Below are 13,618 nucleotides of genomic sequence, written 5' to 3' on the forward strand. Positions count from 1 at the left end.
ACATCATGTGGTTTGGTACTCAAGGATTTGCAATATTGGGGCAGGGATGAAACCATGCCTGGTTGAATCATCACTACAATTATCACCTCAATAATAAAGTTCCATTTCGTTGATAAAGAGTCAAAGGTACAAGTCTGTGTACAGACAAATTCAGGAGGGTAAATTTATGTTTGGAAAAATAATAGCTTTTTTTCTCTGTAATCTAATATGTGCTGGAGTCAGTGATCAGCTGATGATATTTTTGTTCATGTCAGAAGGTGACTTTGGAAGGATGATGTCCCCCATTTGATCCAATTGAAACTGGCCCTGTAGCTGTAGATGGCAGTTAGGTTAAGCTATGCGTCCATTTTTTAAGTAAGGCTCCAGTCAAAGCCAGCACCAACACAACACAACACATCACGTCTCTTTTAAAACTGTGCAAATGAAGAGGGTAGATAATGACCACTTTATTACATTATTATGGCACCACATGTTGCCCATATGACCAAGTACTTTTGTTCTATCAAACTGACAAACTGTCATTTCGGTATGAGGACTTGTTTAAAACGCACATGTGTATTCATCTCATGAAAGTAAAAAAAAAACAAACAAACATTCAAATCCTTTCTTTTTTCCTAATTTTTTCATAATTACTAAATAGACTATTACTATTATTATTGCATCTGACCATTATGTATATATGGGGTCTGGAACAAGGCTGTGGCCAGGGCAAAGTTCTAACCGATATCTGGTTTGCAGAGACATCAGTCAGAAGTTGTTACATGTCCCTGTAATATAGGGCCCAAGCTAGCCATAACTTCAAATTGTGAGCAACCTGTAGCCTATTTCAAATGAAGAGGTGAATAAAGTGAATCTGAAAGATTACATTGTCCTACTATAGATACATGTGTAGTGCAACTGAATATATGTAGGCTACATAAGGACTAGTAAAAGATACTGTAAATGAAAGAGTAAGTGTAGCTGAACCTGGCGACATGGCGAGGTCAAAGGGAAGACAGGACCCGGGTGAAGTTTAACATTAATCTTGAGACTCACGTTTTCCAAGTTGTCCAAAAACCATAAACTAATCAAACAAATAAAAAAACTTTCAACTTGACTGTTGAGACTGGAGGAAAACAACAGAAAGAACTGGAGTTTGTGGTAAGTTGTGGGTCAGAGTCTGGTCTATACGTTGCTAGCTAGTTATAGCTAACATCTAACCGGTACATTAGTAGCTTGAGGTGAATAAACACGGACTGCAAAAAAACATTCCAGAGGTCAAATGAGAATAAAACAGGACGCAAATTTGCAGAAAAAAGACAAACACTATGAAATTCAAAAGCTGCCAGGTATATTCCCAAAAGAAAAAATGGCACCAGCTCCCTGTTAGCATTAGCATGTGATGATGCAAGTGAAAATGGAATGAAATGTAAAGTTATGCCTGGCCATGTCACTTAAAACATATAATAAAACATGAGTATCCACTGTAAGAGCTTTTTTAAATTATTTTTTTTTAAATTGACATAGATTAACATTACTTTTAAGTTGGTCAGACAAACCACAGAAAAGAATGATGTGGTAATGTAGGTTGAAATAATAAAATGAACATAGATATGTAAAGAAAAACAACAACAAAAAAGGCTCCTGTAATTGTAATTAATTCTCATATGCCAACATGTCACATGGACTTAAATGCAGTGTTTTCATGGGAGTGGCTTAGTGTGTTTGGGGAGTGGCTGGCTTGTTCACACATTTTGCCTTGTTCATCACTAGGACAGGCAGAGCCGACTGCACCGTCTGTGGACTGTTGTTTTGCTTGTTTTACAAACCCTCCAATCGCTGCATTTAGCAGATGGGCGCGTGCGGCAAGCTAGCTACTTCTTAGCCTACTCAAACTGCTTCACCAACTAGTTTTCTAAGTTGGAGAAATAAACTTCTGAGAGAGACACAGCGGAGGATACGGACACATTTCAGAGCACGCGTACTGTTTTGACGTGCGGACTTACTTCGCGGTTATCGTTAGCACTTTATTACAGTTTTCATTTGTCTTTTTCCTGCATCTGAAGAGGGAGGAAAAAGGGGGTGGACCCACGCTCAGTCGCCGGTCTCGTGGCTTCTTTGTATACAGCAGCAGCTGTGTGTAAATGCATGGGCACACAGCGTCTACTGCTCCTTGAGGGACAGGTTATTCGGCTCAGTCCAACCTTCCTGTGGGCTAACTCAGAAATGAAGCGGCTGAACCAGGTGTAACGTTAGGGGAGGAATATCAAAACTTTACCCGAACCTCCTCCCCCCTCCCCTGTCTCATTCACCTCAACAAAGCTCGGGTCAGTTTCACCGCCTCTCTTTCTCCGTCTCTCTCTGTGCGCTTGGATTGTAAACGGCAGAAACAAATTGATCTCCGTGCAGAGTCGGCTACAGCTACAGCTGCGCAGCTCCCTCACCATGGATGTAAGATTTTATCCGTCTGCTGGTGGAAATTCTATTCCAGGAGATCCACCGAACCTGGATTTTGCCCACTGTTTGGGCTACTACAACTTCAATAAGGTGAGAAACCCTTCTGTTTTGTGCTGTAGTCTAGTTTTGTCTTGTGTGACCACGCTGGTGCGGAAACCATGAGTGCGCCGCTACTCCGGGCTGATCCAGCTTTAATGAGTGAAAAACTGTCCTAAATGAAGTTGGATTAAAACGAATGATATGCTCATTTTCTTAGTTGCCTCCACTTGTTTCTCCCTGACTTAAGCCACTCATCATTACTGCCTTTCTGGAGTTGCTTAATTAATACTTCCCTCTCCTGCCAGAAACTTTGTTGGTGTGTATTAGTAATGGAAATGAGAGCACCAGGCAAGTGTATTGGTACAGTGTTACTGTGTCCAGCTCAGACCAGCCACACTGCACTGCCAAACTCTCACCAGAGTGTGATCCCACAGTCATGTGCGCTGTTGGCTATACATTTACATGTTCCTAAACATCAGTGATGGATCACTGCATCAACACCTTACATTACAGTATAAGAATTAGAATGTGATGATAGTAAGATACAGTGACTCAAGTGTCAAATAAACTGCTCTGCTGGAGTGTGATCCTGTTTCATGACCCTCCACATGATGCAGTTAGAGACCATGTTGTAGAAACACTTTGGGTGTAGATCTAAATGCACAGCCACGTCAGAACAGTTCTCACACATTACAACTTTTATTTATAGTATTTAACTAGCTTCAGCACATCAGGGTGGCTGCTGATAGCTTTTGGAGATGGAGCTGAAAATGAACTCTCTGGTTATACCCTTTTCAACTTCACAGCTCTACATAGAAACACACAGAAAGGGAAATAGACAGCACACTTTTTATCTGTTCAGTATGAATGCATTCATTGACAGCATTGCGCTGTGTTGTGTGCCCTTATCTTAAACATGACATCAGTAAACCCTCGGACTGTCATACTAATAGAGGCAGCCACATGATGTACAACACAGTTTTATCTACTCACTCCCAGGTTAAAGAGCCTATTTTTCGCATTGTTTATTCAATTCCCTACATCTGTATACAAGCAGCCCTGTTTCTAAGTTGTGAGTGAGAACATTGCTGTGGTATGACAAATGTATTAACTCTCAAACGAGAGGCAGAGGTTATGTAAAACACAGATGATAGTTTGTGATATTTTGTCAGTGATGTAACACTTGAACTATTCAGCTTGTTATCCATCAAGAGCATGACTCCCTTGTACCCCAGCAAATGGGAACATCACTATGACAGACTAATGACACAACTGCAGCATGCTGCTTTTATAAAGTTTTAACAATGGTGCCCTCTACATCCCCCACCCCTCCTCACACACACACACACACACACACACACACACACACACACACACACCACCCTCTCCCAAATTATTCAGCCCTATAGTGCAGCTCTGTTTGCCCTTGCAATCTGATGCTGCTCAAAACAGTTACCAGGTTTGTCTCACTGTTTCATCAGCTCTTTGTCATGTGGCCAAGTTGTCATATGTGCCCAATTTCATCATGTCTTCATCAGCCTTGAGAAATTTTAACTACATTGCTTTGAATTGGTGTAAGAGTTGAAGTGCGATTTTATTCCTGCTCATAAATTCCCCAGGTCAAGTGAAATTTTCCATCTGTAACAGTAATTGGCCACAATGCAAAAAGAGGCAGAGAGTGAGAGGGAGGGTGGTGAGAAGGTGCTTATCCAGTATCTCCACCGGTTATGTTGGAGAGAGAGAGAGAGAGAGAGAGAGAGAGGTACAAAGCATGCATTTCATGCTAATTACAATGTCTTTCCATGGTGAACAAATAGGCTCTTTTGCATGCATCTTTCAAGTAAGCCTCCAATTTATTTGAATCAACTCGCTGAAAGGTAGCACAATGCAGAGCGCTTTGTCATCCCAAAGATGTGGCATGTTTATAAGTCACACAGAACTGAAGCATTACCTCTTTAATCTATTTATAAGCTGTCACAGCACCTTTTTGCAAACAGCAAAACTTTCTCTCGATTCACAGTTTTGATTTGAAAACAGGCAATACCCTCTCAAAACGCTGGCACAGGAAATGTTCAATTTTAATGACAACAGAGACAGAATGGCCCAGAGGCACTTTGACACATCAGAGATTCTTTTAAATTTACAGAAAAATCCAAACGAGTGGCACAAACTTAATTAGGTGCTGCAGTCATGACTAATGAAGCTGACTGTTTTTTGGCACTGAGATGAAGGAGAAACAGCAGTGCTGAAGAGAAACATGCCACAACTTTATACAGCTGAATAATGCTTATAAAATAAATTTAGCAAGAAAAATCACATGCGCTAATCTGGTAGAATTAAACACACTTCCTCTATCAAAACTCTCCTTAAAGCAAATTGTATAGGTTTATTTCTGTGATTTTTAAACATTAAATGTGGAGTGTTCAGGTGGGTGATAGGGCTGTCACAGCAGGGTCTGTTTCTCTTAAACTACCTTGACTTAAGGTTGAACACGGATCAGCTATGCTCGAGGGCATATCCGCCAAGGCTCCTACTTTTACTGATTGGTTGTTACTTCAAGTTGCGTTGTTTTCAATTTATCTGTGATAATGACTTAGCTTTACTGGCTCTTCGGCTTGTGTTAAGAACACCTGGTTGTAGTCAGTAAAATGTATAAGAGCTGCGTTTTTAAAGTTTAGAAAACTTTTAATGAATATATGGGCTAATATATATTTATGCATCTAGTTCTCATTTGTCCAATTTCTTATTTTGGTGAAGCCAGTGATGCGAGACAGTTAAAGTTATGTGGTTTTTCTGGGCAAGCTCTTCAGCCATGCACAGCATTAACCAAAGACAAGAAGCTGTTTGGATTTGACTGGTTTTGGTATTTGTAAAAGTCAAATGTGATTGACTTTCATGGTTTCATGAAAGGGACCCAGTGTTATTCCCACATTTATGGCCATCTGGCCTATTTTTTTCTTAAGGCTTAATAATGTTTCAGATACAGTATCCATTTAGTGTGGGCTTTCATTACCTCCAGGCGCAGAGAGACTGAAATTACCAACAGATGTTAATACAAACTCTTCACCTGTACTGGTGCTAACACTTGAGGTTTTGCAAAACTAACACCAGCACCACTGAGACATCATTATTCTTTGTAGTTGGGAATTGACCATACGTCAGAGTGTTTTACTGGCGCTATTGCAGAAGCATATAGACAAACATATAGACACATAGCTTCATAGCACATTGGAGATGGAAAAGTGACCCACTGTATTATTGTTGATGTTCAGCGCTGTAAGGGGACATACTACGTTTGTGTTTAGTAAAGCATTTCAACCGGCAAGGACGGGTTATCATCAAATTTCTAATCAATGACAGCTTCTGGTGACTTAAAGTTATAATCCTTCTGGTGTTCATGAAATCAAAACCCATGTTGTCACTATTTGTGGTTGCCATTTTTTGTGCAATAGCCATACAGTGTATTTACATTCAGTAATTACCTCTCTAGTTTTTATCGGTAGTGGCGGTATTTGCCATTTGCGCGCTGGATTCAAAATTAATCAAAAATGTGTCTACAAAAAAAAAAAAGAACGGTCATTTTGCGCATTTCTTTTTCTGTCAGTGAGCTGCAGGCGACAGGCTGCATACCACCAACTCCTCAGGAAGGTAACCGACTTTGCTGTGCCATGCTATGATATGAAAGTAAAAACAATGATTAGGAAGTTGTTCAGACTGTAAGACTTGACATGATCATGCAGGGCTGCAGCTGCAATTATCAGTGGATTTTATTGAGCCTGTAAAATGTGGTGTAGGTGAAACAGAAGCCTGCTCATGGTTCATGTGGTCCCTACCGACCCATGCATATGCAAGGAAACTAAAAACAACAAAGTTTTAAAGAACTGAGGGATGGACCTTTAGTGAATTACTGTACTTCTACAGCAACAAACCCCTGGGCAATAACCTCTTATTGTGTCCAAACCATAGTGGGCCAGACCTCCTTTGTCTTTTTTTGTCCTTTCTGCTTCATTGGGAGGGAAGGGGTTAACATTCTGCTCAACCAGGGGGCCTTGTGCATCTCTCCAGTGTACACAGCTGGTGCCATTTCATCACACACATTCTAAACATATCCAAACACAGCTTTAAATGTGTGTGTACGCTGATGGGGTGTGTGTGGGTGTGTGTGTGTGTGTGTGTTAGGGGGTGGGGTGTAACCTCAGTGGCTGTCTGCTTTGTCAAACTCAGCAGTTGATGGATATGACTTCAAGGTGCATGTTAAATGTTTAAATGTCCAAGAAGTGAATAGCTGATGCGTTTTGCTGAGTCTTTTAATTGTAGCTTGTCAGGAGATGAAGTTCAACAGATTTATTAAACACCTAATTTTCCCACTGAGATTAGAGAGTGTTATTTTTAGTCCGCCTGCTCGAAGACACACTGTACTTGGAGTTCCTGTCTCTAAGAATGACTGCTCTGTCTGACAGCCCGCGCTACACACATGTCTACACAGAGCAGACGTTAACATTTTATTAATGCACAGCTCCCCACTTCCTGCATGGTGTCTTAACACTTTCATTAACAAAGCCGATGGTAGTTGGTAATAGAGACATATTGGTGGAAACTCTATAAATGTTGTTGACTTTTAAGGGTTTCATGATGATTGCCTCTGAAGAAGGGACCCAAACTAGAGCTGCAACAGCCTTGTATTAAACTATGAGTCTGATGGTTTCTGATTACTGTGGCACCACATTATCACAGCTGTCACTCTCTTTGTGTCGATCATGTTGAGATGTGACATATTGCACATATGCACGCGTGCGCACACACACACACACACACACCAACTAAGTCCCTTTTGAATTTTCTGTTCAATTTCAACTTATTTTACCATTACAATCTGATGATCTGAACCAACGGTCTGAACCTGTGGGGAACATAAGACCAGGTTGTCTGCTTTGTTTATGAGGTGCAAGGGACAAAGGCTTCGAAATCTTAGACAGACATAGACCATTACCCAGATCAGCACACATAACGACCTTCTGTAATGTTGCCATCACTGCTCATAAATCCACTTCATTACATCTCCGCGTACATCACTCAGCGTGGTTCATTTAGGCAGACCTCACACTCTAAAGTTGTGTCTCAGCTGGTGGGTTGTGGATCCACTGGGCATCACATGTCCCTCTGACATGGCTGTAGTCATCTCGCTGCACTGAGTTGGCCTCTAGGTTGTGATCTCATCACCAGAGACAAATTGGAGCTCCAATGTAAAACTAGTCAAAAATCCATGCTTACTGATTGAATGTCTTTAGATAGAGATATATAGATACTTTTATTTATTTATTTATTTTTTACAGTAAACGAATGAACCACAAGGTACAAAGAATAGTGCGAAAACGAATGTCAAACACAAGTACTAACATAAATATAAAACGTATGTTCTTTTACGCATGTGCATGCATAAAAGTGTGTAAATTGCAGTAAGGTGTGGAAAATGAATGTAAATATAAGTTCTAAGTTAAAAAGTTAAGGAGCTGTATTAGTGTACTGTAGGCCTACAATGTGTGTATCATTTTATGTTCTTCCTTGAGGATTAACCCTCGCTGTGTTAGTCCCCATTGAACTAAAACAACCTTCTCTTTCTGGACTATTTCTAGCTACATGGCTGTTTCAAAAACATCTCTTTCAGTGATACAAAGAGGATGAATCCACAGGAGAGTCACATATTTGATTTTGATCATGTACACAACATCACTACGCCATCAAAACATGTAAGTGCCTGAGGAAGAATTGTTTATTTTGACATCCAAAGTCAAGAAAGAGGAATTGGTTTTTCAGTTGTAGTGCTTAATGTGTTGTCTGGTTATTTAAATATCCTGTAAATGAACACGAGTTCGCTTACTGATTGCTTTAATAACTATTTTACCTTGTTCCAAAATATGTAATTATTTGATGCATCATTACAGTGCAAATGAAACATGAAAAAAAAAATTTCATTTATTTTGATGATGATTGAACCATATGTAGCATAAAAGATAAATCCACACTCACTTCTTTACACGAACCTATTTAATCTGAAGTGTTTTTTTGTGTGGAGATACACAAAGCCCACTCCAAAAAACATCCAGAAGTCATAGTTCCACACAGAGACCGAACTCATCTATGAGAAGGTTGTTAACCTCATCTGCAGCTCCCTATGAAAGAAGAGTAGATGACACAGTCAAAGGTCAGTGAGGGGGTTGAGTTTTAGTTTTAGGATGTGATGATCTTAAGATCAGACTGAGAGACAACTTGACTTGAGTACCAAAAACACTTCAGTTACTTTTGCTAAGTTTGCTAAATTGTATATATGTCCCTGACATGAAAAATAGTAAATCTACTATTTGGGTTAGTTTATCTTTTAAGGTTAAAGATAAAATTAACCTCCTGTAGGCATTTGAAGGAGTCTTCTCATATTTGTGTGAATGCTGTGCCCCTTTGAATCAAAGCAGGGCCCCCACAAGAGATCTTTTCCACCATGATAAACTGTTTTAATCTGGTTTTGGCTCACTACATCTTTGACAGCTTCAACCTTGCTGACTTATTAAAAGGAAGGGAAAAACTCTGCGTGCCCCAGAAAACTGCTTTCACCGTGAATTAAGCACTTTTCAAAAGGACCAGTCAATCACTTCTGGTTGGCTGATTCAATAAGTGTTGTGTCCCTTTAGTGGTTAGCCTCGCTGTTAAGACACATTCATTTTTAAAGCTTTCCAGAGAGGCAGCCATTCCATGTTTCATAGATCTAATGTCCAATTCTTTTAATGGGCTCACAGACTGTATCAAAACATTCAGCTGTTTTCCTTTTAACTTGACTTGCTTGACTTAAGCCCTTCTCCTAAGCTCTTTTCAAGGAGCATAGGCCACTGACAAATGTTCTCCGTCTCACACAGTTATTGGTATTATTTTCTAGGCTGAACTAGTTGAAGTCATTGCCGCTCTCTCTTTATTAGACTTCTTTCCTCAAGCTGTTCCTTATTTAGGTGTATTAGTTGTAAGTCAGCTTCCAATCGGGTAAATGCAGAATGTCACATTTTCAAAATTTAGATATTATTCCTGTAACACGTGAATTACTGACAGTGTCCTGTCGGCCAAACAATTATTGGCTGGGTGTAGGATTTATTTTTTTATACTTCAATTTAGCTGTGACCATTCTAACTAAAGCAGCCTACTCGTAGAAATATTAGTCACTGTTCCAACAATTTCATGTATCAGATTGAATGTGAATTTCTTTCTCATTAGAGGTGTATGGGCTGCAGGTGTGTATAGTATTACATGTTCTGCAGTGTGATTAATGCACCCTTTTTCACCTGCCCCCTCCTACATCACACATTCCCATAATGCAGCGTGTTACCAGGTTGCACTAGAAAGACTGACAACAGTAGCAGGTGTGCAAATATCCCTCAGACCCGTTGGACAAAGAGCTTAAACAGTGGAGGTAAATGAAAGTTTTATTTGAATGGCCAAATAGATGGCATGTTGGAGCGAACTGATGCAGAGTTCAAGAAAGACTAGGCCTAACTTATAATATAACTTGTTTATCACACAAGAAAACATGTAAGCATCACTTTGCATGATTCCGTTCATGCTGGTACATACTTGGTGAGTATCTTCTAGATAGTTGTGATTGGCAAACACTCCCTTCGCAAACATAAAGCCTGTTTGTGGCAGTTGGATAATGTTAATGTCTATATGAGCAGTTACTGCCATAGCAATAATACAGCAGCCTATAAACCTACTTCATATCCTAAATTAGCTTTAATAGTCTCCTAGAATTGGATAACTGCCATCTCACCCTGCCACAGTTTGATTGGATCTTTTATATACATGCATTAGACTGATAAGAATATTCTCTGGCATGAATGCTTTTTCTTTTGCCCCAATTAATGTTCAGTTTGAATGATATCAAGATCTCAATACAGTGCACTGATGGAGGATTGTCTCGCTGTACCGTAATGAATGAAACAGCTGTTCCTAGAAGAATATGTCTGTCCTTTATGTCGTCCCTACACTTGGTTTGTCAGAAATGTCTTTGTATCCATCTTAGAGAACAAGTTCATGTGAAAAGGCCCTTCTGCACAGCAATTAAACAACAATTACTCATTACTAATTTGTTTTTCTTTATATTTCTTTATTTATCACTAATATTTACAATTTTTACAACCAGTTTTACAGTTTCTCGCCATAAGTAACTTTTGTATTTGTACAGACTGTGCAAACCTGACTTGAAGCATGAGACAGGACGCACTGACCTTCTTCAGTATTGATCTAAGATCATAATCTTCCCCTAACCCTCAACAAAGAGCTTTGGGTTGCCTCAACATAACCATAAAAATGTTAGTCATGCTTTAGTTGCCAGGACTGGATACTGTAGGGAAGACAAATCAAAGATGTTCTGCAAAGAGTATAGTTTTTAGAATACACTGTTGACTCATGACATCACTCTTACATCATTCATTTGGCTATAATTGCCCAACAATTGTCTTCATTTGAATGAGCAAAGCTCTCAACATGTTACTGAAATATCACTGCTTTGAAGATTCTTTATGGCAGATTTCCACTCAGATGAAAATCATGCAGTATTCGTGAATCTGTCTAGTTTTTATTCAGTTACATGATTAAAAGGAACAATGGACATGGACTCAGTAAATATTCCAGCCACATAATAAAGGTCCAGTCCCTGAAACCTCGACGGGGACCATGAATGGGGTCCATGAAATTCTTGAGCCGACTTCTAATATCTTCAGGAGTTGAAGTAGAGGCTCATTCACAGCATGTCCTTGTTTATTGTGATGTGTGTGTTTCTGCTGGCTCATAGACTCTCACATGTGGTCATAGTGTGGTATGGCAGAAGTAGAAACAAGATCAAGGTCTGAGGCCTCAGCATTGGCAGGGTTTCCCTCCCTGGTCTGCCACTGACGATTCTTTCAAATCACATTCCTTCCAAGGAAACTGATCTAGTTCCTCATCTTTGGAGGTTCTGACTCACAGTGTAACTTTTCAAATACCTGCACAGCATAAGGGAAAGGATCTCTCTCTCTATTTTTAAAATAGAGAGTTGTATCCAGTACATGTGTGTCTCTCCTGCTGATAAACAAGAAAAGAAGCTGAATGATTCCACTGTTTCAAAGGCATTACAGGCAGCTGATTAAAGTGTTAGGTCGGAGTTAGCCAAGGTTAACCGTCCATAATGAAACACTTTGAAAATAATGATACGCTGCATGGTTTTATGAGGGCTTGTGGCTGCTCAGCTCAGCAGTGGTGACCTTCACGAGTTCTACGAGCTAACCGTAGCGATCCCGCAGCACCCCTGTGGTTTCGAGACTCCATCAGCTTCTGATATGCATCTAGGAGAGCAGACCTTGTACAAGGTCTGTCTCTGTAACCGTTCTTGTGTCACTGAGGAGGCTGCCCATCTTCACTTTCAACTCTCACCATGAGATAGCCTATGTCTTTAACTACTGCTTTGACTTGTCAATGTGGATGTGTGTCACAGCAGGCCAAGATGAAGTTGTCAGAAAACAGTTGTCAGAGATTCTACATCACATTTTACATTGTAGCCAATCAGCTCAGACTTACCTGAATAAAAAGTGAAAGAAACTTCAGTTCTCGGATCGACACCATAACACAATCAATAGCTATAGTGCTTTTGTAACCAGATTGCATAAAAAAGGTTATAGTCTGAACAATATTTCATCACCTGTGAGTATTTGTCATCTGTTACTGCAGGCCATGTGGCCTGTTATTAAAAACAGCTGCATATTGTACACCTGGGTAGTCTGGATTATACTCTTGACAATACTTTAAATTTCATTTTGAAAACTGGCTTCTGTCCACGCTATACAATTACTGAATAAGTAATACCTATATAAAAAGAGAAACAACAATATTTTTATATATAACTTTTGGGATGTTATATTACATGTAAGTAAGTAAGTAAGTAAGCTTTATTTATATAGCACTTTTCAAAACAGCAGTTTTCAAAGTGCTTCACAGTTGAAGCTGATAGTACACAGGATGAAAACAGCAAGTAAAATACAATTTATAAAACGGAAACAGATACTCAACGATAAAAGCAATATAACAAACAAAACAACATTAAAAGACAAATGAAACCAATAAGACGCGTGAACACTGCCTGGAATATACTGTATGTTCGTCTACCTGTAATGTGTTTGGCCTCTACAGGATAAAAAAGGGATGTTTTGAGTCACTGGGGCTGTAATTTTCAGTCGTACGAAACACTGTACAGCACCTGTACTTTTATGTTTTTGATGTGGTTTATTGTTTGGCCTTGTGCATTATAAATAGAATACTAAAAGGCTGTGTTAATATCATATCCAAAAGACTGAGAGGCATATTAATAATTGACAAATATGTACACTTCTGCTTCTGCCACAATGTTTGCTGATAATTACTGATTTAACAGCCAGTAAATTGTGTTTGAATATAATTGCTATTGAAATGGCATTCCATGGTGTTCTACAAATAAATACTATATTTTAAGTAATTTGCTGATTTGTGCTATTTGCTGTGGGGGGCTCCTGTTGAACATGCTGAACACTGAGGCAAAGTCCTGTCAGCTTTTGTTGATTTAGCAGTGAATTGCTACCAAATTTAGCTGAACATGTATCAGCATATACACAGTTTACAGTAAGATTCCCAATTTACCCAGTCCTAACATTCACTGGTTTATGTTTGATTGCTGTGAGGATATGACATGTTAAGAGACACATGTATGTTCAGCTTCACTATTGGTGGGTGTTGATATTTTCAGAGGAATACATTCCTAACAGGAACTAATGAACAAATAAGAATAATTGCCCTGTTCTTTCATTCATCACCACAGTCTCTCATAACAGGCAAGCTTCAAGCAGGAACAACAAAGTAGTGCATAAATCAAAGTAGTTTCCTTTGCCAAGCCAGAACCCCTTGGGAGGTACCTTGGTGCTTAATTAAAATCCAGAAGGATCATGTTTTAAGTGTAGGTGAGCGAGCACTGAATAACAATGACAAAGTTAAAATTAGTGGTGTGTTTTGGAAAAGAATAACAGCATCTCTCTTTTTTTCTGTACAATATAAATGAGATTTAATGTGAAAGAAAGCTGTTTTCAGTCCATTGTGGCACAAT

General features: G+C 39.4%; 1 protein-coding gene across 1 annotated transcript in view; it reads left to right on the plus strand.

The window, feature by feature from the left end:
• Positions 1-1,712: 1,712 nt before the first annotated feature.
• tox3 (TOX high mobility group box family member 3) overlaps positions 1,713-13,618 on the plus strand; it is a 41,739-nt gene continuing 29,833 nt past the window's right edge. Inside the window, exon 1 of the mRNA XM_044199288.1 lies at positions 1,713-2,526. Coding sequence (XP_044055223.1) covers positions 2,425-2,526 — 102 coding nt within the window. The 5' untranslated portion in view covers positions 1,713-2,424. The remainder of the gene's footprint in view (positions 2,527-13,618) is intronic.

Source organism: Siniperca chuatsi, linkage group LG1, assembly GCF_020085105.1.
Source record: "Siniperca chuatsi isolate FFG_IHB_CAS linkage group LG1, ASM2008510v1, whole genome shotgun sequence".
Classification (NCBI taxonomy): domain Eukaryota; kingdom Metazoa; phylum Chordata; class Actinopteri; order Centrarchiformes; family Sinipercidae; genus Siniperca; species Siniperca chuatsi.